Here is a 25,327-nt window from a genome sequence, read left to right on the forward strand (position 1 = left end):
ACTACATTGTTTTCAGTCATTGGAAGAGTTGGCAACACTAGTGAGAGCCTGTGTGAACAGAGAACTTTTCTCATACTATAAATAGAAAAACCTTTTCGATTCCTTGTGGACCGGGTGGAAGTCTAAACCGAAAACCAGGCAGCCAAATGTCAAGGTCTTCTTTTGTGGCTGTGAGCGGAAGTGCACAACAGAGTCCGCCCTCTGCTTTCGAAGTATCATTTGACGAGAAAAGTTGGCATGATATTGACAAATTGCCCTTAAAACATAAATCGCTTAATGTTTGCTAAAGCTACTGACGTTTGCAGTTGAATCGCAGTACAGCTTTAACGCAAACTACGTGAAGATTGTATTTCAAACTGTATTTTTACTGCGCCTGTTGAAATCGACTGGCATTTTACTTATCTGGTAATTGTAAAACCAGTTATTAATTTCGGTGCGTTCCTTTTATTATTTGCATCTAAGTTGCATAGCCAACCGGCTTTGAACGTATCACCAAGAGAAGCATGGATGACAAGGGACCCGCTGAAGATTCTGGTCCAGATAGAGGTTCCTTCAGTGATTTAGGGACAAGCGTCGCAGCCAAGTTTCAACAAAATGACAGACGAGATAAGGCAACTCCGTTTCACATCGTCAGTGATCCAGGATTTCATCGCAGCAAACGACTTGGGAGCTCATCTGTCAACAAAATAGGGACTTCCGCTCGCCTGCTTCTTTGTACATCTGGGGATCTTAGTGTCCAATGTATTCAGAAGAAAGTGGCTACAGCATCCATGGGAGACCAAAAACCAAGTACTGGACCCAATCAGACCACCTCAATTGAAAAAACAAGTCCACTTGGAGTTGAGGTAAGAATAATCCACTAATGATTATTTAAACAAAGTTTAACAAAACCTAAAAGTGTTGCAAAGTTAGCCAGATTGTTACCAATAAGAATACCTTTAGCACTAATTATTGGAAATATCACTGACCCTGGGCCTACATCAGGGGTCTCAAACTCAATTTACCTGGGGGCCACTGGAGATAGGGTCTGGGCAAGGCTGGGCCGCATCAGGTTTAAAAAAAAAAACAAACGCATTTATTAAAAACAGAAAAATATACAAACTTTTTTATTGCTTTGGTTCCGATTTTCTACAATAAAAGCTCTGATAAAACATTCCACTGTTCTCAAATATCTTAATTTTTATTTTTCTGCACTAAATAGCATGAAAAATAAATAAACAAATCAAGAATAAAGAAAATCAATCAATCAGTAATAAATAAATATAATAATAATAATAAAACAACAAATAATAAAAACTTAAGAAACCACATATAGTTGGTGGGTAGACAAATTATTTTTTTCAGATTAAAATGAACAAAGCATTATTAGAGCCCTGTAGACATGACAAAACACGACTATAGTCACATTTATACTCTTTTTATTTACAACATATTGCGCAACTGCAGGGTTTTGAGACACATGCTAACTCGCAAACTAGAGAGCTAGCGACCTAAACCTAAACCTTCAAGTTATTTCCTTTCAACTTAAATAGCCAAAAAATTACCACTTCCACACGGATAGGGAGGATAACTATTAACAGTTATTTAACCTTTAACATGAACATTAATCAAACGTAATAATTTTTTTCTGGGTACATGATACCATACAGCATCCATATCAAACTTGCGCGGGGCGCACTAACATTAAACTTTCATATCAAGACGGGGGCCTCAAACTAGTGTCCTGCGGGCCACATTTGGCCCGCGGGCCGCTTTTAATTCATGCTACTCTTTGCCTAGCTGGCCGCGAGGAAAGCGGCTAAGTTGGATCTAAGTATGGATACCTGTGCACCACCTCAGATGACGGAGCTTGAAGATAGTGAAAGAAGAGACGCCTTCACCTCCACCAAACCTCACTCAGGTAAGGATGTTTTTTACGCTCATATGTTCTTTCTGTGGGCGGCATGGCGGTCGAGTGGTTAGCACGCAGACCTCACAGCTAGGAGACCAGGGTTCAATTCCACCCTCGGCCATCTCTGTGTGGAGTTTGCATGTTCTCCATCGTGCATGCATGTTTTTTCTCCGTTTACTCCGGTTTCCTCCCACATTCCAAAAACATGCTAGGTTAATTGCCGACTCCAAATTGTCCATAATTTTATTCACCTTTTAAGTAGCTGATGATTGGACTGCACATGACACGTTTCTTTGTGTGCATGCTGTATATGGTTTTCCTCAGCAACCAAGAGGAAGAAAAGGAAGATGGGACTGTACAACCTTGTACCGAAGAAGAAGGCAAAACCCCTTAAAAAGCAGGAACAGGTTTGTGTATGTCCCTGCTCATTACCATCCATTGTGGTACCTGTTAATTGCATTCATATGTATTCATTCTGAAGAACTACAGTCATGGTCAAAAGTTGGGGAGTGACTTAGTTTGTTCTTCATTAACAGTAGGAATAGCAACATCTGGGGCAATGACAAGTGCAATGACAAATAGTCACATATTGCGCAACTGCAGGGTCTCGAGACACATGCTAACTCGCAAACTAGAGAGCTAGCGACCTAAACGGTAGCCTTCAAGTTATTTCCTTTAAACTTAAATAGCCCAAAACTTACCACTTCCACACGGATAGGGAGGATAACTATTAACAGTTATTTAACCTTTAACATGAACATTAATCAAACGTAATATTTTTTTCTGGGTACATGATACCATACAGCATTCAAATTCAAACTTGCGCGGGCCGCACTAACATTAAACTTTCATATCAAGGCGGGGGCCTCAAACTAGTGTCCTGTGGGCCACAATTGGCCTGCGGGCCGCGTGTTTTAGATGAACAGTACAATTGAAGAACTTCGGCAAAAAGATGGTAGGAAACATCACTGAACTGCTGTATTATCCGACCAAGAGGTAGGATATACAGTAAAAACAGAATGGGGCCCAGGACTGAGCCCTGGGGGACACCACACAGTACATTTCCGGGCTCTGACATTATATGGTTGGTTGGCAGACACACTGAAGCTTCTGCCAGTCAAGTATGATGTAAACCAGCAAAGGACTGGACCTGACTTACTAACCAGGAAGTACTTTTGCATTAGAAATATGAGAAATATTTGTAATATTTCAAAGCATTTCATCTGGAAAAATCTATCTTACTCAATGTGAAACTAACTGAGTGTCGACATTCAGTACTTTTGCTCGCATGAAAAATGGAGTGGAGTCAAGGGTAGAAAACCTATGGCTCGGGGGCCAGGTGTGATGTCTGTGTTGTTTTATACTTACATGTCTAACTTAATAGTTAAAACATGGTATTTTTTTAGAATTACTGTGCTTGTTCAGTGTCAGTTGACTTTTCCACAGTATCTGGAGTTTTTTATTTTTATTTTTCAGCCCTTTATATATATATATATATATATAACATAATCACGGCTATGCTAATTAACATGTTATCTATTTTCCACCTGGAGGATGATTCTCAAAATGTGCAGAGGAACCACGTTGCAGCCGATGGGATGATATCCAACATGGCAAAATCCGGAGAAGCCTCAATTACTACAAATACTTTAGCGACGGAAATACAACCGGGAGAAGCAAGCCATGTTGAATACACGGAGCTGAATTTGGACTGCCTCGATCTAAAAGCTCAGGAAAAGCTGCTACTACCACACTCAACAGGTAACTATTAAGATATATATTAATATATATACAGCTGTATACATATATTATGTCAGTTATTGTATTTTTGCGCACCTTGAACAGCGCCTGCTGAGGTAACTGAAACAGACCTGACCGAGGAGTTACCATTGTGCTGCTGTCGTATGGAGACGCCTCCCAGTGGAGGTGTGTTGACCGCTCTGGATCAGACCTGCATGGCCATGGAGATCACAGATGGAATGGTAAAATTCAATAACTACATTAAAAGAAACATTTGCGGTTTGTTTTGAACTTTATTTTTAAACATTATTACCTCATTATAATTATTTTGTTATTGTTATACATGAAAAATGGACGCTATTGTCTGTTTTTTATGGGCACTGCAATATGAAACTACACATAAATACAGAAAAAAACAATAACTGGATATTCTTATCAATTGATTCCTAACTCTTAATGTGGAAGTACCATTTGCTGAATTTATAGGGGACCTATTATGCTCATTTTCAGCGCTTTGTATTGGTCTCCAGGGTTCAATTCCACCCTCGGCCATCTCTGTGTGGAGTTTGCACGTTCTCCCCGTGCATGCGTGGGTTTTCTCCGGGTACTCCAGTTTCCTCCCACATTCCAAAAACATGCTAGGTTAATTGGCGACTCCAAATTGTCCATAGGTATGAATGTGAGTGTGAATGGTTGTTTGTCTATATGTGCCCTGTGATTGGCTGGCGACCGAAGACAGCTGGGATAGGCTCCAGCACCCCCGCGACCCTCGTGAGGAAAATCGGTAGAAAATGAATGAATGAATGAATGTATCGGTCTCCCATAGAGCACCTCCACATGATAACCAGCACAGAAAGCTTTCTAGATCTTCCAGAATCACGCCTATTTCAGCTGTAGTTCCTTTCTTTAAACGGTCTGTTTATTCCACCCACAGCCCACTTCTGGGCACGCTCACTCCGCTGTGATTGGTCACACTCTCAAACTCACCTGATGACTTCTGGATTACTGCCGAACCCCACGTCCTAATTTTGTCTGTACAGGAGTTGATATTAAATGAAAAAATCCCTGAGAGCTACTTTCCGTGTAAGATTCCGTGAGTGAATCTTGACACATCAAGAAAATTTAGCCGGACTACCCGTGTTTTAAAAAAAACTCAGGTAGATCCACCAATTGTGGTGGCTATTAGCAACTCCAGAAATTGTTGAGCTTGTCGTTTGCATGCATGCAGGTAAGACATCCCAAACTTCTTTCAGGGTTCACTTCCAAATGCGCGGACATCTGAAACTTTGGCATAGTTTAACATGGCAATGCAACATTCTAACAACATTTATAGGTCAGAAAAGCACAATAGGTCCCCTTTAAGTACGTCCGGAAATCCCAGAAAATACACACAAAGCGTGAATTCAACTTAAATTATGTGGTGTTAAAATTGTGATTCAAATGTTCTGCTACTATTAAAGAAGCGAGTGTTCGTCAAATAGATTTTCAGCGTGCTTTCATTTAGCTTAAAGTAAATGAGGGGAGGATTTTTTTTTTCCCTTTTCTGTTTGTTCTAAATAGAGGAAAAGTGCTTGCAAAAGACAGCTAATAATGCACGTAATGGGATATTCACCTTTGCACTCTGCTATTGTTGTTATCGTTTAGCTTTTGTCTGTCCTATGTGCCATCCAGTCCAGCCAGAATTTTCCTTGCTGCACATCCTGTCTCTCCGTTTGAGTTTAATTTGCCTTTTTGCCCGAGTATACGTTTTGCCTTAAGAAGAAGTTCAGGTATTAGTAAAAATGACCAAAGTACATGTTATCATAAATGTGCCTGTTACAGCACAATTACAGCATGTACTGTATATAAAATGTTGAAGGATTTTGGACATTTTTCTAGAGGGCTTTATAGGTGAAATCGGTCAATCCCATTATGTGCATTTTTAACTGCCTCATGCTTGCAGTTGTTTACTATCAGTGAAAAGCGCAAAGAAAATGGAAAATGTGTTCTTCATTCATTTTCTACCGCTTTTTCCTCACGAGGGTCGCGGGGGTGCTGGAGCCTATCCCAGCTGTCTTCGGGCGTGAGGCGGGGTACACCCTGGACTGGTCGCCAGCCAATCACAGGGCACATATAGACAAACAACCATTCACACTCACATTCATACCTATGGACAATTTGGAGTCGCCAATTAACCTAGCATGTTTTTGGAATGTGGGAGGAAACCGGAGTACCCGGAGAAAACCCACGCATGCACGGGGAGAACATGCAAACTCCACACAGAGATGGCCGAGGGTGGGAATTGAACCCTGGTCTCCTAGCTGTGAGGTCTGCGCGCTAACCACTCGACCGCCGTGCCGCCCAAAAATGTGTTCTTTGTATCACATAACAAATATGAACGATCGGCAAAATGTTTTTCAAAACTGTAGTTTTTCTTTAATTTAAATTTTCATTTCATTTGGGACAGTTATACATCCAAATATATACAATCCTGTCCAGGTTAGTTTTTTTCCCTGTTCTGAGAAGGCTGTTATAAACTACTGAAGCTGACATTTCTGTGATCAAACGTTTTTGTAATGAACGTCATGTTTCCTCTCCAAAGGTGAGTCGTTGCCAGAAACGGGTGATGAAGCACGAAATGATGAGACCCTCCAATATGGTCCATTTGTTGCTTCTGTGTGAGAATCACAGAACCAGCATGGTTAAACACCAATGCTGTCCTGGCTGTGGGCTCTTCTGTAGTGCGGTGAGGGCAAACACATGCAAATAGTAGCTATCATCGCTTGACTTATTTTGATGCTGTTGCTGCTTACCTGCAATTCATTGTTGTGCTGGTCTTCCCTTAGGGTACCTTCATAGAGTGCCAGCCGTATGGCAGCATTTCCCATCGGTTCCACAGGGATTGTGCTTCCATATTGAAGGGTCACAGATTTTGCCCTCACTGTGGAGAGGATGCCAGTAGCGCAAAGGAGGTCACAGTACCGAAGAACAATACCTTGCCTACATCGCACCCAGGACCATCGCTTCCAGCTGTGCCACCCGGTCCCCCTACTCAGCCACTCAGAGCTAAAAAGACCAGTGAGCCACATAAGAGTAGAGAGCTCAACCTTGGCAGGTGAAATGGAATTGATGTTTTCTTTTCAAAATATTCTCAAGAATTGTAACGGCGAAACAAATTTCAGGCGTTATTCAACATATTTTTAAAAGGGACCTACTATGTTCATTTTTGACCCTTTTGTATTGAGTTGAGGACTCCTGTAGATCAGCTACACACAATAACCCGCACAGAAAACTATAGAATCTGCACCTATTCCAGCTGCATTTGCTTGGATTTGTGCTTCCAGCCAAAACTGTCCCGCCTCCTGGCACGCCCACTCCTCTGTGATTGGTCACATTCCCAAAGTATTCCCAGAGTATTTCAGAGTGTCGAATTTGGGAAAAAACGTTATTTTTCTTCGCTACGTGAGACATGAAAGCCCCCATCTCGCAACCACAACAGGAAGCGGAAAAACCCCCCGTTCCACTCGCCCAACCCCTCCCCTATCGATCGTTCCGGGGTGAATTATGTCCCGGTAACCTACCACTACACAAGCCCCCCCCCTCCAGAATTCACCCATGGCCGTGTGTGCACGGCTTGCGGCAGGGGAGAAGGGTGTGGTGAAGGGGACGGGATCGTCCACGTGGGGGTCGGCATGCCTGGTACGGCAGGGGGCGCCTTGCCGGGGGAGCGGGGGCCTACCAGTGTCAGGGGTTGGGTGTCGTCCACCAGCGCAACCTTCAGCCGGTCCACCGAGACAGTCTGTCGGCCGCCCATGTCCAAAACAAAATACGGACAAAACACAAAACGCGCCGTTCCCAGGGCAAATAGTACTACAGAGTGTTATCCACACATAATATTATAATATAATATAATATTAATAGACAATGCCCCAGAAAAATCAGAATTCACTGCCTTCATAACACATGTTCAATTCCTACAGGGACGAGGCGGCGTGTACTGCTGACAGACCAGCCAAAGAATCACTAGAGAGTATACTGATGAGACTAGATGATGAAAAGTAAGGTTGATTTCGAAATACTGCATCATTTTGGGAAAAAACATCATAAATAATCAGACTTTTTTTTTTCCAGTCTAAAACCACCTGAAGTGAATTCCTCTACCAGACAGCTCTACCTTTCTGCAAAACAAGGAGATCTTCAGAGGGTCATTCATCTTTTGGGTATTTGAAGTATTTTCTTTCAACTACTATGTCTATGGAAATACTAAATACTGGAAATGTTATGCATTGCTTTGATACCGCAGTTGACGGAAAGGATCCCAACTTTTTGATGGATGGACAAAACAAATGCTCACCCCTGCATGCTGCTGCAGCTGAAGGTCATCAGGAGATTTGCCATGTGTTGATCCAGGTTTCTATGCTTTACTTACATTTGCTGAGTCTATCCATTCATGACTTTGGGAATTTTGCTTCCACAGTTGGAAAACAAATATAATGCAAACTCAAACCAACTCATTTCATTAATTACGTCAATTATTTTTTCAAGTTATTGCATGGACATAATTGCAAGCCACACCTCTGTTTTATGACTCCAGATGAAGGTACAGTGTAGCGTCCCTATGGAGTCTGCTTACTACCAATTACTACCAATTACTACCAAACTACCAGTCAATTACTACCACATCAAATAAAAAAAATCATTTCAGGTGTAATTCAATCCATTCAAAGCGAAGGATGCCAACATTCGAGAGGATTAAGAGATATGTAGGATGATTACTTATCTACAGTAAACCTCGGATATATCGGACTCGGATATATCGGAAATTCGCTCACAACGGACAGATAAAAAAGAACCAATTTTTCTGTAATGCATTTCCAATAAAAATTCATTGCATATATCGGATTTTTTATAACGGATTTCGCCTATTTCAGACAAAATCTCCAGTCCCGTTCCAATGCATTTCCATTCAATTTCCCTCGCATATATCGGATGGCCGCATCGTGGCGCTCCGATTCGCCGAATCGTGACAGGCCGCTATACGACGTCGTTTGCAGCGTTGCCTGCGCGCCCAGGTACATTGGAAACATAGTCAAGGAAGTGCCTTTTTATAACGGATAAAATCCGATTTACGCATATACCGGATATAAATCCGATATATGCGTAAAACGGACATTTTCCGGTATACGCATATAACGGATTTCGCTTATATCGGACAAAACCAGTGGGAACAATTGAATCCGATATATCCGAGGTTTACTGTATATATCAGTGCTCATGTCAAATTCGGAATGACATTATTATTATTTACCCGGAATTACGATAAAATGATAGATTTTTATTAAATGTTTTATGACTATAAATAAAATAACTAAATACACCCTGGAGTGGTCTATATATATATTTCAAATATAAAAGAAATAGTCTTGTTAAGTATTTATTTTAACAAAACTTGACTTTCACATTCGGCTTTAATTTTGTATAAACTCCCTCTGTGGAAAAAATATTAGGATATACAGTATATCATATGTCGATATTAGACCTCAATATTTCGGGATATGAGTTTTTGGGCCATATCCCCCAGCTCTAGCTGTAAGATGGACATAGTGCATAGTGTAAGTGCTGATGAAGGTAAGACAACAAAAACATAAGCCAATGACACCACTAGTCACTCAGTCAGGCAATAATAAATGAACAAATAAGTCCAAAATTAAGTCCAAAAATATGTCTCACAAATGTCTCACTCAAGTGGCGCTTTAAAAATCTTCAGAGGTTTAAGGGCAAGCATTAGGCATGTATGGTGTATGGTGAGTTTTCGAGGTTCATAATGTGATCATCTGTTGGGCAGCGGCTATAAAGCCTTGGTCACAACCGAATAGACGCCATTGTATCTCATCCCGTTATTCATTCATTTTGGGAGTGATCGTATGTATATGTGTTTGTAGGCTGGAGCTCACCTGGACATGTTTGATGAAAATCAGAAAACACCCCTGATGACTGCTTGTGAAAATAATCATTTGGACACAGTCAAGTACCTGATCAGGGCCGGTGCAGCCATTAATCACAAGGTGAGTTCTTATATAAAGTATATATATATGTATATGTATAGGACAAATTGCAGCTCACATTAAACATTCAAAAACTGTTGGATTTCTAATGAATAGTTAGAGCACGAATAAGCCTAAAAACATTACAAAAATCTAAAGAATGTGGGGGCTTAGAACTGCCAAATTTCTCCAATTACTTCCTGGCAAATAGGCTACAGTATATCTTAAAATGGATAAAACCTAACCCCTTGGATCAGTTATGGCTAGACATTGAACAATCATTTAGCCAAGAAATCCCCATCTTTAACTTACCTTTCATAAGTCAAATCCTTAGGAAACACGATTGTTTTAAAAGCATAAATATTAAAACCACTCTGACAGCTTGGTGGGAATTTTTAAAAATAACCAGGTCCTCGCTCAATCCTTGCCAGTACACTCCGATCTGGAATAACCCTGATATATTGCTTAAAAAAAAACCCTTGGATTTTACAACATGGCATGACAAAGGAATAAGTTGCTTGGAAAATATCATAAGGGGGGGAAAGTTTGTGTCATTCACTTACCTTGTTACACAGTATGGGTTAAGCCAGAATACATTTCTTGAATACTCACAAATTAAATCCATAATTAGAGCTAGGTTTCGTAACATATCTTGGGAAAGCTATCCCACCATTGACCAATTCTTAAACATATCCGCTCCCCAAACATTATCCAAGTTGTACATTCTTTTGTCAAAGTGTGACAACACTGTTGGGGTTCCAGTCTCCAAATGGAACCTAGATTTATCTACAAGCTGTGACCCTGAGTTCTGGAAGCAAATATGCCTTAATTCGTTCCGTTTAATAAAAAATCCCAACCTACAGTTGGTTCAGTTCAAAACCATTCATAGAGTACACTACACAGGGCAGAGAATGTTTAAAATGGGTCTAACCGACTCCAACATCTGTGTATACTGCCCAGATCATGTAGTAGATGATTATTTACACTCCATGTGGGCATGTGCCCCCATTAGTAATTTCTGGCAAGCAGTGTGCGAGGACCTTTCTTTGGCACTTGGGACCTCTATTCCTTCCTCACCTGTATTATGCTTGTTGGGTGATCTTTCTACAGTCAACGTAGAAACAAATCACACACAACTCCTCATCACAGCGTTAAGCATTGCCAAGAAAACCATTCTTATCAATTGGAAATCCAAAAAAAAACTGAACATAGCCTTTTACAAAAATCTTCTGTTAGATCATATAGCAATTGAGAGAATGTCTGCTGAATCCAAAGAACAACTGTCAGAATTTCAATCTATATGGGCTCCAATAATTAATCTCTTAAATTAATCTCTTTTTGTAATTCTCGAAGGGCTGAGTGTGCCTGTCTCTGCCCCTGGCGGTCTCGTTCCTCTGGCTTGGGGCATGGTCTTGGTCGCCGGGTTGCCCTGGCGTCTGGGGGGTGAGCGGGTGGGTGCCGTGTATCTCTGTCCCTTCCTGCTGGGCTGACCCCCTGGAGGTTCAGGTGGGGGTTGGTGGGGGGCTGTCCGGATCTGGGGATGGGGCGTGGGTGGGGTGGTGGTGGTCGTCCCGGGGGTGGTGCAGGCCGTCCCTCGGGGTGGTGGGTAGACGGGGAGCCGCATCCTGTGGGTGGTGGGCGCCTGCTGCTGCTGGGGGGGGCCTGTGTGCGTCCGGTGGCGCTGGTTCCTCCGCGGCCTCCCTCGCCCCTGGGGGTGGGCCGGGTTTGCCCTGGGTGCTCTGGCCTGGCTACTGTGTGGGACCGTGGGGTGTGGGCATGGGAGGCTTTGGCCCTGCCCTTGGTGTGGGCACGGGTGGTTATACCCCGCTGCCCTTGCAGAGCCTTCCCTCTTAGGTATGTACATGGCTATATATGTGTGTGTGTAGGTATGCATGTATATATTTATTATTATCATATCTAAAATAGTTAAAAGATCTAAATTATTAGAAAATATATTTTATATAAATTATTATATATTAAGTATCAATAGTAGTATCATTATTATACATACATAACTATCAATAAATATTATTATTATTATTACTATTATTGTTATTACTATTATTGTATTATTATTATTATTGTTATTATTATTATTATTGTTATTATTATTATTGTTATTATTATTATTATTATTACTACTATTATTATTATGGTTACTATTATTATTATTATTATTATCAATTACTTTACTTTATTTTTATTTATTTATTTATTTATTATTATTATTTTTTTTATTATTTTTATTCTCAATTTTAATTTTTGTGTATGGTAGGTGTATGCCCCCGGGTGGGGCGCCTGGTAAGCTCATACGGGAGGGGGGGTCTCGTTTGTGCAGCTTGGGCTCTGGGTGGGGAGGTGCGGTGCTGGGGTGGGGCATTACCTGCTTCCCTCCCTTCGGTGGAGGGATGGCTGGGTTGTGGTGGATGTGGGGCGGGCGGGTGGGGGGCTGGCTGTGGGTGCGTGGGTAGCGGGGCGGATAGCGGTGGGGGTGGTGCTCTGCGCGGCGTGGGCCGGGATTAGCGGGGGGCTTGCTTGGGGGGCGGGGTGGTGGGCTCTGGGTCGTGGGGGGGCCTCGACCAAGGGTTGGGGGGTGGGGCTGGCCGGTGGCTCACGGGCGGCCCCTGCTATTTGCCGGTGTCTGGTTGGCCCCTTCTGTCTCCGGTCTGGTGGCGATCTTCCCGCCTCCGGGGTGTCCTACTTGGCGGGTCCGTGGGTGGATGGGAGATGTGGTGGAGACGGGTCGGCGCTGTGGTGGAGGGTGGGACTGGGGGGGGCATTCACTTTTTGCGGCTGTTGGGGTATCGTCTGCCTGGTGGGCTCTGCTGCCTGGTGTGTGTGTCTCTGTCCTGCCCTGGCACTCTTGGCTCACGAGCCCGGGGGGTGGGGTTGGGCTCTTCCCCATGCGGGTCCCGGTTCTCCTGCGGTCTCTGTGGTGTCACTCCCTGGGCTGCCATGGTGACGGATGTGTTGCCGGGGCGCGGTTCCTGCTGTTCTGGTGGTTGTAGGAGCAGCCTCGGGGCGTGTGGTTTGTCCGCGGCTCCTGGTGGTCCGGGGGTGGCATAGCTGGCTCAATCTCTGGTGGGGCCCTCCGGGGGGGAGCTGGCAGGCCGGACTGGCCGCCACGATGGGCTGGGTGGGGCCCGTGGTTGGTCCTGTGGCCCAGGGCTTGCTCCGGGCGGCTGGCTTGCCCGGCTCGGTTGGCCGGTAGTGCGGGGTGGGCGTGTGTGGGGCCCCGATCCTCCCTGCTGCACTGCACCACCTCACATACATGTAGGACTTTGGGGGGTGGCCTGCAACTGGTTTTGCCGGGGGCGAAGGGTTTCCTTGCGGATGCCCTTTTGTCCTCGGCATTCCTCTGGCTGGTCACCCTTCAATTTTAACCGCACCTTAGACACTCAGTTCTGGGGGGGGTCTGGGCAGGCAGGGGACCCACCATTGCTCAGCTTCCTTCCACACACACACACACACACACATACACATACACCACACACATAGGTCAGCCCTATGGGACAGGCCTATTTTTAATTGCACTATCTACACAATACCATCTTCACACACACAGGTGTAGCGGGCTGGACCGGAGAGCCTACTGCCTACCCCCGCGATTGGCCCGCTGGCTGCTGGGGCTTGGCGGCTCGCTCGGGGTGCCCTGGGCTGCAGGATATTTTGGTCTGGTCTGCCTGGCCTTCCTGGGGGTCCCGCTGGAACCAGCTGACGCCGGGGCTTGCCCTGGTGTCATGGTTGGCGCTACCTCCCTGGATCTGTCCTGGGTCGCGGGCGCCAACGTGCCCTTGGGGGGGCGTTCACCGGCCTCCAGGCAGTGGGGTCCGCGCTGCTGGTGGCCTGAAGTCTACGGTGGTGGCTTGGGGTTGTTGCGCTGTGGTGGCTGCTGCGGGGACCGGGCTGTGTGTTGGGAGGGGACCTGATCCTGCTCGTGGGTACGGGGGCCTGGGTGGCGTGTGGGGATGGGGAGCATGCTCCTCGGGGTGGGGCCTGCTGGGGGGGCGGTGCTCTTTCGGGCGTTTGGGTGTCTGCTGCCACTGGTCCTATGCTCTGCCGCATCGCTGTCCCTGTCTTTGCCCATCCCCAGTCTTGCCTTAGGGCTCGTCGGGGATGGTTCTCCGGTACGTGGGCGGAGCGCTGCTGGTTCTGGGGGCGGGGGGAGGCTGGCCCTCCCGGTGGATGGTGGGGTCCTTCGGGGGCCTTGCGCTGGTCTTAACTCCTCGGCTCTGGTGCGTGGCCTCCCCGTGACTTGGAGCTATGGCTCTCCCTCACGGGGGTGAGCTGCCCGGTGGATGTCGGCCGGCGCAGTGGAGCGCCTCACCACTCGCCTGCTCGCCCCCTCCGCTTGCTCATGTGCGGGCCTCCTCCCCTCGCCCGCTCCTTTGTCTGCCACACTGCAGTGGCCCTGATGCCGTGGTCGAGGGGAGTCTGGGGGTGCTATGCCTTGGCGGTCCGTACCTCCCTGGGCTCGGGGCCTGGTTGTGGGTCTGGGACCCCTGGGTCCCCCACCCTGTGATGCCCCGGACGCCCCACCCGGGGACGTCCACAGCATGTGTGTGTATTGAGTGGATGGGGTGTGCATGTGTCTGAGTTTATTTTATGTATTTATTGTTTTAAATACTTAGATAATTAATGATTAGTTTTATTATAATTATATATATATGTATATATATATATGTATATGTGTGGATGTGTATGTGGGTATATGGCCATGTAGATATACGGGGGGGGGGGGGGCTCTGCGGGGGTCTGGCGTAGGGTGTTCCATCTCAACCGCCCGGTCCTCCATGGGGCAGTGTGCCCGGGCCTCTTCTGTCCTGGCCGAGGCGGTCCTATGTCGGTGGTCGGGCCTGGGGTTACCTGGGGCGGGCCGGGTTCTGCTTCCTGGGGGTGTGTGGGGGGCGGGAGGCGGTGCCTCCGGCCGTGGACGGGCTCCCTTCCGGCCGGCAGGGGCGCCCCTGTGCCCACGGGTGTGTGGCCTTCGATGCCCTTCTGCCCTAGTAGGGTATGGTCTCCCGCTGGTCTCGGGGGTGCGGCTCTCCTCCGGCCTGCTGGCGCCCTGTTGCCGGTTGGGATTGCTCCTCCATGGCCTCTTGCTGGTCTCTTCGGGGAGTTGCTTCGGGGGCGGGTCTTGGGGAGTCGGCCCTGGCTTTGCCCACACCCACGGGGCCGGAGGATCTCTGGCGGTGGGGGCTTGACCTGGCTGCGCGGGGCGGGGTTTGCTGGGTGGTAGAAGGCAGTCTCTCTCCTTTTGTCATTCTCAGTGACAATTACACATTCACACACTCGCATTCACATACACAACACACCTCCATATGGGCACTCACAGCACATGGGTGCTTCTCTATACAATCTACTCTCTTATCCCTGATGTTTATATAGTATTGGTATGCTATTATTACAGTAATAATGATGTCAAGCAATGAGATTTTAATTACTGTAACTGTATGGTTGCAATTGTGTTTACTATCATGGGTCATGTCCTCATTGTTACTATTGCTATTGGTAAGTTGGACTGTTTCATTCCACTGATATCATCTCCAGTGTGACCCTTAGCCATCATTGACATTTAACTGTTCTGTTTGTCACTGTTGTTGTTTTGGGAATTCTTGTTGCTGCTGTTTTTGTCTCTCCCTCTACTGCCCCCCCCCCCCCCGACCCCACCTTTCTCTTCTCTCTTCTTCTTTTCTGTTCTTCTTCTTGCTCCGGTCCGGTCGTCCCAAATGGCATAACAAAGACATCAAATAACGGCAAATAAAATTTCATGGTACAGGGAAGTTGTAGCCAACACCTTTCCTGACACAGAGCAAATCTGTCTAGCATGTAAGGGCATTTAGATCAACAATACTATCTGCCCCAATGGCTGGACGGGACAAAAAAAAAAAAAAAAAAATAATGAATAGTTAGAGTATTGTAATAATATTTACTGTAAAATAATATTACTGTAATATAATGATTAATTTCTCTGTATTTTAATGTGTTTCAAAAGAGAAATTAAATGAAATTGAGTTTGCAAATTTTATTAAATGTTTTATTACTATTTATTACTATGTTTTAGGTATTTTCATTTGTCTTTTTCATGAAGGAAATAGGCTTTTTTTACTCTCCAACATTTACATTTACAAACATAAATCGCTCACTCGCTCACATTTTTAAGTCTAGTTTTTCTATCTACAATTAAATGCGATTACTTTTGAGTTAACCGTGGACTAAATGTGGTTAATAAAATAAATAATACTGTAGGTACTGTGATACTGTAGTCTCTCTTTCAGTAACAATGTCCTATATTTCATACCAGGATGTAATGGGGTTCACCTGTCTGCATCTGGCTTCCAAACTGGGACATTATGACATCGTGCAGCATCTACTCTCCAGGACATCCAAGTACCTGAACTCTCAGGTAGAAATATATGAGTTTTGAAATACTGATGTTAATTAGTGAAATCATTTTATCAGTGCATTTAAGTCAATAATCTAACTTGCGTGAGCAGGATGATGGTGGATGGACCCCCATCAGCTGGGCAATCGAGCATAAACACAAGAACGTGTTCTACCTATTGCTGTCCGAAGGGGCTGACGTTAACATCCGAGACAAGGTCAGCAACATGACATACTTGAAACATGAACACATATGTATTTATTTCCTTTTTTGTGCATTTGAACTTGAGAAAACGACGTAGTATGAGCTAGCTAACAATGCAAGTCATTAGGATGTACCTATTGATTACAAAGCCGTTTAAAAATCCTCTAAAAATGTTTCATCATTTGATATACATGCTGTGATTAATCAACAAGTAGAAAAAAAAAATAAGGAACAAGAACCAGGATATAACTTTCCCACTTTTAGACAGATTTAGTGGCGATACTCCATTAAATGTACACAAGTACACACAATCTACACTGCAAAACCGCTGCTTAAGCTCTGCAACCATTTTTAATCAAGTGGACAGTGATCAATTATATAGTAATCATTATTATATTATTCATTAGCCTATTATTATTACTATCATCATTATTATTTTTCTGATTATTATTACAACTATTGGCTAGCTAATTAGCATATGCAGTGTTCCTTTATGGGTGGAAGCTGTTGGGGAAACTTGATTTTTAGAGTACATTTTGGTTAGAGTCAGACTCACTGGAACGGATTCTAAATGCTAACCAAGGTTCCGCCGTACTTATCGCTTGTATCGATAATTGAGAATAGCAGTTGATATTTGAAATCATGTACTTGTACAGGAACAGAACGTCTGCTTGCACTGGGCAGCCTTATCAGGGTGTGCTGATGTTGCCCAGGCGCTTCTGGATTCCCAGTGTGACTTGAATGCCACCAATGTACACGGAGACCTGCCGATTCATGTGGCTGCCAGAGAAGACCACTTGGAATGTGTGATGTGAGTATACGTTTCAGCTTTATTTGGTTTGACATAATTCAAGTCATAGGATATAATGAAAGTATGTTTGGTGGAGACATTACCAGAGGAGATTACCAGACCTTCCTGAATATTTGTGATTCATTGATAAAGCCTATGATCTATGGCTGTAGGGGACAATCAAAGACGCTCACACCGTTGATATGAAAGTTTAATGTTAGTGCGGCTCGCGCAAGTTTGATATGGATGCTGTATGGTATCATGTACCCAGAAAAAATTATTACGTTTGATTCATGTTCATGTTAAAGGTTAAATAACTGTTAATAGTTATCCTCCCTATCCGTGTGGAAGTGGTAAGTTTTTGGCTATTTAAGTTGAAAGGAAATAACTTGAAGGCTACCGTTTAGGTCGCTAGCTCTCTAGTTTGCGAGTTAGCAATTTTTTGTTTTTAATAAAAAAAATATTACGTTTGATTAATGTTCATGTTAAAGGTTAAATAACTGTTAATAGTTATCCTCCCTGTCCGTGTGGAAGTGGTAAGTTTTTGGCTATTTAAGTTTAAAGGAAATAACTTGAAGGCTACCGTTTAGGTCGCTAGCTCTCTAGTTTGCGAGTTAGCATGTGTCTCGAGACCCTGCAGTTGCGCAATATGTTGTAAATAAAAAGAGTATAAATGTGACTATAGTCGTGTTTTGTCATGTCTACAGGGCTCTAATAATGCTTTGTTCATTTTAATCTGAAAAAAATAATTTGTCTACCCACCAACTATATGTGGTTTCTTAAGTTTTTATTATTTGCCGTTTTATTATTATTACTATATTTATTTATTAATTACTGATTGATTGATTTTCTTTATTGTTGATTTGTTTATTTATTTTTCGTCTTATTTTGTGTAGAAAAATAAAAAGTAAGATATTTGAGAACTGTGGAATGTTTTATCGGAGAAAATTGGAACCAAGGCGAAGTTTTCAATTTTTTTTTGTTTTTTTGCAGAGAGCTTATCTTCTTACAGACACGGCCATATAAGGAAGTCCGCCCCTCTGTGACGTCACAGAGGAACAGTTTTGAGACGCCTTTTACTGTTCATATATATATTTTTTTACATTCTGGTTTCATTTGCAGGTTGTTTTTGTCTCGTGGAGTTGACCTCCGTCAGAAGAACAGGGAAGGACAAACTGCTTTGGACTGCTGCACGAACGGCTCAAATGTATGGATGGCCCTCAACACAAGCAAAAAGCTGACAGATACCAGAAGGAACAGGGACTGTCTTGGAGAGCAGCTGCTCAGCAGGTTTGTTTGCACGTGTCTGTGAACTGAAAGTAATGTAATGGTTTAATTTCATTTGAACATGCATCAGGTTACAATTGAATGCATCACATAATCAGTTCCCAGTTCCACATGTCCAAAAAGGAGTAGGAAGAAGCAAAGCTTATTAAATCCTACCCCTCCATCTGGTACTTTTACAATCACTAACTGTTACATTTGTTCACTTCCTGCTTTCATAATATAGTTTTTTTTTTTATTTATTATTATTATTTTTTTGTCCTGTACCGAAGTACAAGGTGATATGAGCATCCAATGACATAATGTGTACCATAGTAAGTATCAATATAGTGATATATATAGCACATCATGACTGGTTCAAGACTCTTCATCCTTGTATTTAGCAAACATCAACTGCTTGTATTGTTTCTTGAATTGGCTCATCGTTGTGCATTGTTTGATTCCCTTACTCAATCCATTCCATAGTTTGATTCCACATACTGAAATGCTATGGCTAGCATAACGTAGTCCTAGCATAGAAGTGTTTCAAATGTACTTCTTCCCTGAGATCATATTTCTCCTCTCTTGTAGAGAAGTATTGGATGACATTTTTAGCTAATTGGTTATTTTTTAGCCTTATGCATTATTTTAGCTGTTTGAAGATTAAGTATATAAGCAAGTTGAAGTATTTGTGATTTTAGAAATAAGGAGTTAGTATGTTCTCTGTAGGCGGCATTATGAATTATCCTTACTGACTTTTTTTGCAGTACATTTAGCGAGTGACGATTGTTTTTATAGTTATTAGCCCATATTTCCACACAATAAGTAAGATATGGTAGAACCAGAGAGCAATAAAGAGTGTGGAGTGATTTCTGATTGAGAACAAATTTTGTTCAATATTGAAATATCCTTGAGTAACTTTAATTATTACTAGTTCTAGTTACTTATTATGATTGTGAAAAATTACCATTATAAAACTATGTGATTATACTTCCTTACACTTCTTTATGTATTAAAATTTCACATCTGGAATACCAGAAATGTGATAAATAAGTAATTGCGATAGACACACATGTGGGGGTAGGATTTAATACGTTTTGCTTCTTTGTACCCCTTTTGGACATGTGGAACTGTGAATTGAGTTATGTTATGTATTCCCCGTAACTTGATGTAAATAATGTTTTTTTTTTTTCTTCTGTCAGGGATATTTCTCGTGGATATGAAGCAGTTCCCATAACCTGTGTCAATGGAGTTGACAGCGAACCAAGCCCTGGAAACTTTAAATATTTACCAGACAACTGTGTCACTTCTCCACTCAACATTGACAAGGACATCACTCACCTGCAGGTACGTTTTGAGCTCTGAATGTATGGAGAGGATTTTCTCTAGCCAAAAAGTATCACTGAAGGACTGTTGTCGTCAACCACGCCATTTGACTTGCAAAAACCCTGAAAAGATGCACGCCTAACCAATGTGTATTGAAATAGGACGGATGGAGTATCCACAAGTACCTGGACATGTTATGCTATTGAGACCCAAAATAGTGTTGGGCTGGTTTTTCACCATTTGAATATTTTTACCTTTGCCGACATTGTATGTTCAAAATAACTTGAAAATTAGTGACCTTTTTAGGAATTGCCTTTGGTGCAAAGCTAATTAATTTGCTCAAATGTGACTTGTATCTCATTTTTAATGCCAATATGAACAGTATGTCCTGGTATCCGTTAATGACGCTAACCAAGGTTCGACTGTAATTGAATCTTAAGTGCAAAAACAGGTTGCTGACTTTTGTTAAAGAGATGTTACAGATTCAACATAACTGTTTTTTTTTCCCATGTAGCACTGCAGTTGCACAGATGACTGCTCATCCAGTACCTGCATGTGTGGTCAGCTCAGTCTACGATGTTGGTATGACAATGTAAGACTCGAAGTCGACTCCAGCGACATAATTATTAATTCGTTTTTGCATTCGTCTGAGCCATTTTGCTTTGATCTCAGTCGTAATTGTAAGACACTTGTCTTTTGTGTTTGCAGGAGGGCCGGCTACCACCAGACTTTTGTCAGCAAGATCCTCCGGTTCTCTTTGAGTGCAACCATGCCTGCTCGTGTTGGAGAACATGCAAAAATCGAATCGTGCAAAATGGATTGAGGTAAGACAATATTTTCAAGCAAATGCGTTACTCTTCCGGGAGGAACAGTGTGGGTCTGCAAAGCCAGGGTGTGATGTTTAACGTAATGTCTGTCTTGGTCAAGTAGTTTGTAAACAACTTATGCGACTTGTGCGACTTATGTATGTTTTTTTCTACCTAATTATGCATTTTTGGCCTTGTGTGACTTACACTCCGGAGCGACTTATAGTCCAGAAAATATGGTAAGTTGCTCACGGTTGGTTTCATTTCATGCAGTGGTAGACATGCATGCAATACGAGCAATTAAGAAAACACAATCATGTTGTCTCGTGGGCTCCATCTCAGTGATTTTAAACATAATGTACTCTTGAACAGAGACGTACATGAGCAAGTCAGTTGTTGTATGTTCTAAGTCAGGGGTCTCAAACTCAATTTACTTGGGGGGCCACTGGAGCTAGGGTCTGGGTGACCCAAAAAAAAGAAAAAAACGCATTTATTAAAAACAGAAAAATGAATAAACTTTGCTTTGGTTCCGATTTTCTACAAGAAAAGCTCCAATAAAACATTCCACTGTTCTCAAATATCTTACTTTTTATTTTTCTACACAAAATAAGATGAAAAATAAATAAACAAATCAAGAATAAAGAAAATCAATTAGTATTAAATACATAAATATAATAATAATACTAAAACGGCAAATAATAAAAACTTAAGAAACCACATATAGTTGGTGGGTAGACAAATTATTTTTTTCAGATTAAAATGAACAAAGCATTATTAGAGCCCTGTAGACATGACAAAACACGACTATAGTCACATTTATACTCTTTTTATTTACAACATATTGCGCAACTGCAGGGTCTTGAGACACATGCTAACTCGCAAACTAGAGAGCTAGCGACCTAAACGGTAGCCTTCAAGTTATTTCCTTTAAACTTAAATAGCCAAAAACTTACCACTTCCACACGGATAGGGAGGATAACTATTAACAGTTATTTAACCTTTAACATGAACATTAATCAAACGTAATAATTATTCAGTTTGTTGATAAAATAGTTGAGTTTTTCTCCTTATTGCTCCCCAGGGTGCGACTACAGCTCTTTAGAACACAGAAAATGGGCTGGGGTGTTAGAGTCATGCAAGATGTCCCTCAAGGAACATTTATTTGCGAGTGAGTATAATCATTGTCAAGAAATGTCAGTGCTTATTTGCTGTATAATGCATTACATTAATTATAATATATATTAATTTTCCCCCAGATATGTTGGTGAGATTATCACTGACACAGAAGCAAACAAAAGAGAGAACGACTCGTTCCTCTTTACTCTTGACAATAAGGTGGGTCGACACAGACACACAGTTCCACTTTCAAATGTACACATCACTGCTTGCTCCTTCCTTTCTTCCTTTCTTTCTTCCTTCCTTCCTTCCTTTCTTCCTTCGTGAGGATAAGCGGTTGAAAATGAATGAATGAATGCCTTCCTTCCTTCCTTCCTTCTTTCCTTCCTTCCTTCCTTCCTTCCTTCTTTCCTTCCTTCCTTCCTTCCTTCCTTTCTTCCTTCGTGAGGATAAGCGGTAGAAAATGAATGAATGAATGTCTTCCTTCTTTCCTTCTTTCCTTCTTTCCTTCTTTCCTTCTTTCCTTCTTTCCTTCTTTCCTTCTTTCCTTCTTTCCTTCTTTGCTTTTTTCCTTCTTTCCTTTTTTCCTTCTTTCCTTCTTTCCTTCCCTCCTTCCTTCCTTCCTTCCTTTCTTCCTTCGTGAAGATAAGCGGTTGAAAATGAATGAATGAATGCCTTCCTTCTTTCCTTCCTTCTTTCCTTCCTTCTTTCCTTCCTTCTTTCCTTCCTTCTTTCCTTCCTTCCTTCCTTCCTTTCTTTCTTCCTTCGTGAGGATAAGCGGTAGAAAATGAATGAATGAATTTCTTCCTTCTTTCCTTCTTTCCTTCTTTCCTTCTTTCCTTCTTTCCTTCTTTCCTTCTTTCCTTCTTTCCTTCTTTCCTTCTTTCCTTCTTTCCTTCTTTCCTTCTTTCCTTCTTTCCGTCCTTCCTTCTTTCCGTCCTTCCTTCTTTCCGTCCTTCCTTCTTTCCGTCCTTCCTTCCTTTCTTCCTTTGTGAGGATATGCGGTTGAAAATGAATGAATGAATGCCTTCTTTCCTTCCTTCTTTCTTTCCTTCCTTCCTTCCTTTCTTTGTTCCTTCCTTCCTTTCTTCCTTTGTGAGGATAAGCGGTAGAATGAATGAATGCCTTCCTTCCTTCCTTCCTTCCTTCCTTCTTTCTTTCCTTCCTTCCTTCCTTTCTTCGTTCCTTCCTTCCTTCCTTCTTCTTTTCTTCCTTCCTTCCTTTGTGACGATAAGCGATAAGAAAATGAATGAATGAATGCCTTCCTCCTTTCCTTCCTTCCTTCCTTCCTTCCTTCCTTCCTTCCTTTCTTCCTTTCTTCCTTCGTGAGGATAAGCGGTAGAAAATGAATGAATGAATGCCTTCCTTCTTTCCTTCCCTCCTTCCTTCCTTCCTTTTTTCCTTCGTGAGGATAAGCGGTCGAAAATGAATGCCTTCCTTCCTTTCTTCCTTTCTTCCTTCCTTCCTTTGTGAGGATAAGCGGTTGAAAATGAATTAATGAATGCCTTCCTTCTTTCCTTCCTTCCTTCTTTCTTTCCTTCCTTCCTTCCTTCCTTCCTTGCTTCCTTCCTTTCTTCCTTCCTTCCTTCCTTCCTTCCTTCCTTTCTTCCTTCGTGAGGATAAGCGGTAGAAAATGAATGAATGAATGCCTTCCTTTCTTCTTTCCTTCCTTCCTTCCTTCCTTCCTTTCTTCCTTCATGAGGATAAGCGGTCGAAAATGAATGCCTTCCTTCCTTTCTTCCGTTCTTCCTTTCTTCCTTCCTTCCTTCCTTCCTTCCTTCCTTCCTTCCTTTCTTCCTTTTGTGAAGATAAGCGGTCGAAAATGAATGAATGAATGAACCGACATCACTTCTTTTCCAAGATGGATGTTTGTCACACTACGAACTTTAAATGTAATTTTGACAGATTTACCGTATGCTTTCTAAAAACGGACAACGTAGATCATAACTCCAAAAATGACAGAACACATTTAAGCAAAGTTGGCAAATCATGCCAGTGACCCTTTAAATATGCGTTTTACTTGATTTGGTAAACCTGCATAGAATACATTGTTGTCATTTAAGGCTTGTCGTACTCGTCATCCTGTCCAGGTGGGTGACGTTCACTGCATCGATGCAAGGCTTTTTGGCAACATCGGCCGCTTCATTAACCATCTTTGTGAGCCCAACCTGTTGGCTGTGAAGGTGTTCACCATGCACCAGGATTTGCGCTTTCCAAGGATTGCCTTCTTCTCCAGCAGGCCGATCAAAGCCGGAGAGCAGATTGGGTCAGTATATATGAGGAATCTTTTGGTCAAGTATTGAATAATTTTGACAAAATAAAAATGTCAACAACAAAATCCTGATATACAGTATACAAAATGTACCGCAAAACAATATTTTTATTTTAAGATATCATTATCTCTCTTCATCAGGTTTGATTATGGTGACGACTACTGGACGGTGAAGAGGAAATACTTCAGCTGTGAGTGTGGGTCAGTGAAGTGTCGCTACTTCTCCAGGACATAGACCTTGGTGACCACAGAGAAAGTTTTGTGGGAGTTAATATCTATATGTATGTGTTTCTTAAGCTGTTCAACAATTATTAAATGAGATTGGCCCCAACTAACAGGAACATCAGTTATTTAAGGAGGACACAGGAAAAGTTACCAAAGTTTATTAATGTAGAAACAAAGAAAAAGAAAGAAAAACCACTCCCTTGCCCAAAGAAACAAAAGGACGGTGAGGTGAACAGGTCAACTTTGTACAGAGCTGTCGTACTGTCACCGCACCACTATCCTTAAATAAGAAAAAAAAAAACACAACAAAACCGAAAACAGGACCGCCAGTCACACCAGTTCACACAAGAACTAAAAAGTCATAGAAAAGACACAAAACCTGCTACTCAGGACCATACCGAGGTGGAACCAAGTCTGCCACCAACGGAGGCAGCATTCAGAGTGGAAGGTGGAGGGCGGAGAGCCAGAGAGAGTCCCTGCCCTGAGGCCTCCATGGGTCCTTCAGCTGCTTCCTGCAAAAAACAAGACCTTTCAATTAACAAAATAAAAAAGTGGTCAAACATAACACCATCGTTCATTAGCAACATAAGCTAACAAGTTAAATGTACAATCCAGGTTTAATCCCTAAATATGCCTCAAACACTTATTATTAAACATATTTAAAGTATAAAATGTATAGCTAGTCATCACTAATGAATGACAATGTAAGATGACAATGACTATTCATGAACTCACGAGTCCCATTCACAGCACACATGGTGCATTCAAGGACCACCAAACTTGTGAAAAAAGTGTGAAATCTCTGGGTGAAAGCATTATAAATGAAAATGAAACTGAAGACACAAATATGTAAACAATGTGGGGTTTTTGTGGTACAACAGTGGTACCTGTGGTACAACAGTGGTACATGTATGGTCTACATTTGACCAGTGTTATCACCTGATGCATTTCAGATTAAATGTGAAATAAATAAAAAAAGAAACATTGAAACAAAGGAATAAATACATCATTTTTTTGTGATTTGTAATTTTTTGTGCAGAATATATTTACATATTTCACTCGGAATATAAGGAGGGAAAGTAAAGGATGGAAAGTAATGTTATCTCCAACTGGAGGGCCTGCAAAATAAGTTTGGGAACCTGTGAAATAGTGTATCAATAAATCATGTTGGACAAGGATGGGGTTTTTTTCTCCAGAATTAGCTTTATTCTTTATCTGTCATACATGTTACCACATTTTTTCATTTTTATAAGGCGTTTTGTTGACTAGTGATTGAAACATTGAGA

General features: G+C 42.4%; 1 protein-coding gene across 2 annotated transcripts; it reads left to right on the plus strand.

The window, feature by feature from the left end:
- Position 1: 1 nt before the first annotated feature.
- Positions 2 to 24,959, plus strand: LOC131128277 (histone-lysine N-methyltransferase EHMT1-like). 2 transcript variants are annotated; one of them, XM_058070975.1, is made up of 22 exons: positions 2 to 845; positions 1,840 to 1,900; positions 2,216 to 2,298; positions 3,445 to 3,652; positions 3,737 to 3,873; positions 6,213 to 6,356; positions 6,457 to 6,725; positions 7,591 to 7,668; positions 7,742 to 7,830; positions 7,914 to 8,020; positions 9,553 to 9,675; positions 15,959 to 16,060; positions 16,152 to 16,256; positions 16,900 to 17,054; positions 18,156 to 18,323; positions 19,499 to 19,643; positions 20,137 to 20,214; positions 20,331 to 20,446; positions 21,510 to 21,596; positions 21,685 to 21,763; positions 23,635 to 23,810; positions 23,958 to 24,959. In XM_058070975.1, exons 1-22 carry the CDS (start codon positions 504 to 506, stop codon positions 24,049 to 24,051), a joined length of 2,946 nt encoding a protein of 981 aa, XP_057926958.1. In that variant the 5' UTR covers positions 2 to 503; the 3' UTR covers positions 24,052 to 24,959. The 2 variants fall into 2 exon arrangements, with proteins under 2 accessions (XP_057926958.1, XP_057926957.1); XM_058070974.1 differs by having other exon boundaries at positions 1,780 to 1,900; positions 23,958 to 24,957.
- Positions 24,960 to 25,327: the final 368 nt, after the last annotated feature.

This window comes from Doryrhamphus excisus, chromosome 4 (genome assembly GCF_030265055.1).
Source record: "Doryrhamphus excisus isolate RoL2022-K1 chromosome 4, RoL_Dexc_1.0, whole genome shotgun sequence".
Taxonomy (NCBI): domain Eukaryota; kingdom Metazoa; phylum Chordata; class Actinopteri; order Syngnathiformes; family Syngnathidae; genus Doryrhamphus; species Doryrhamphus excisus.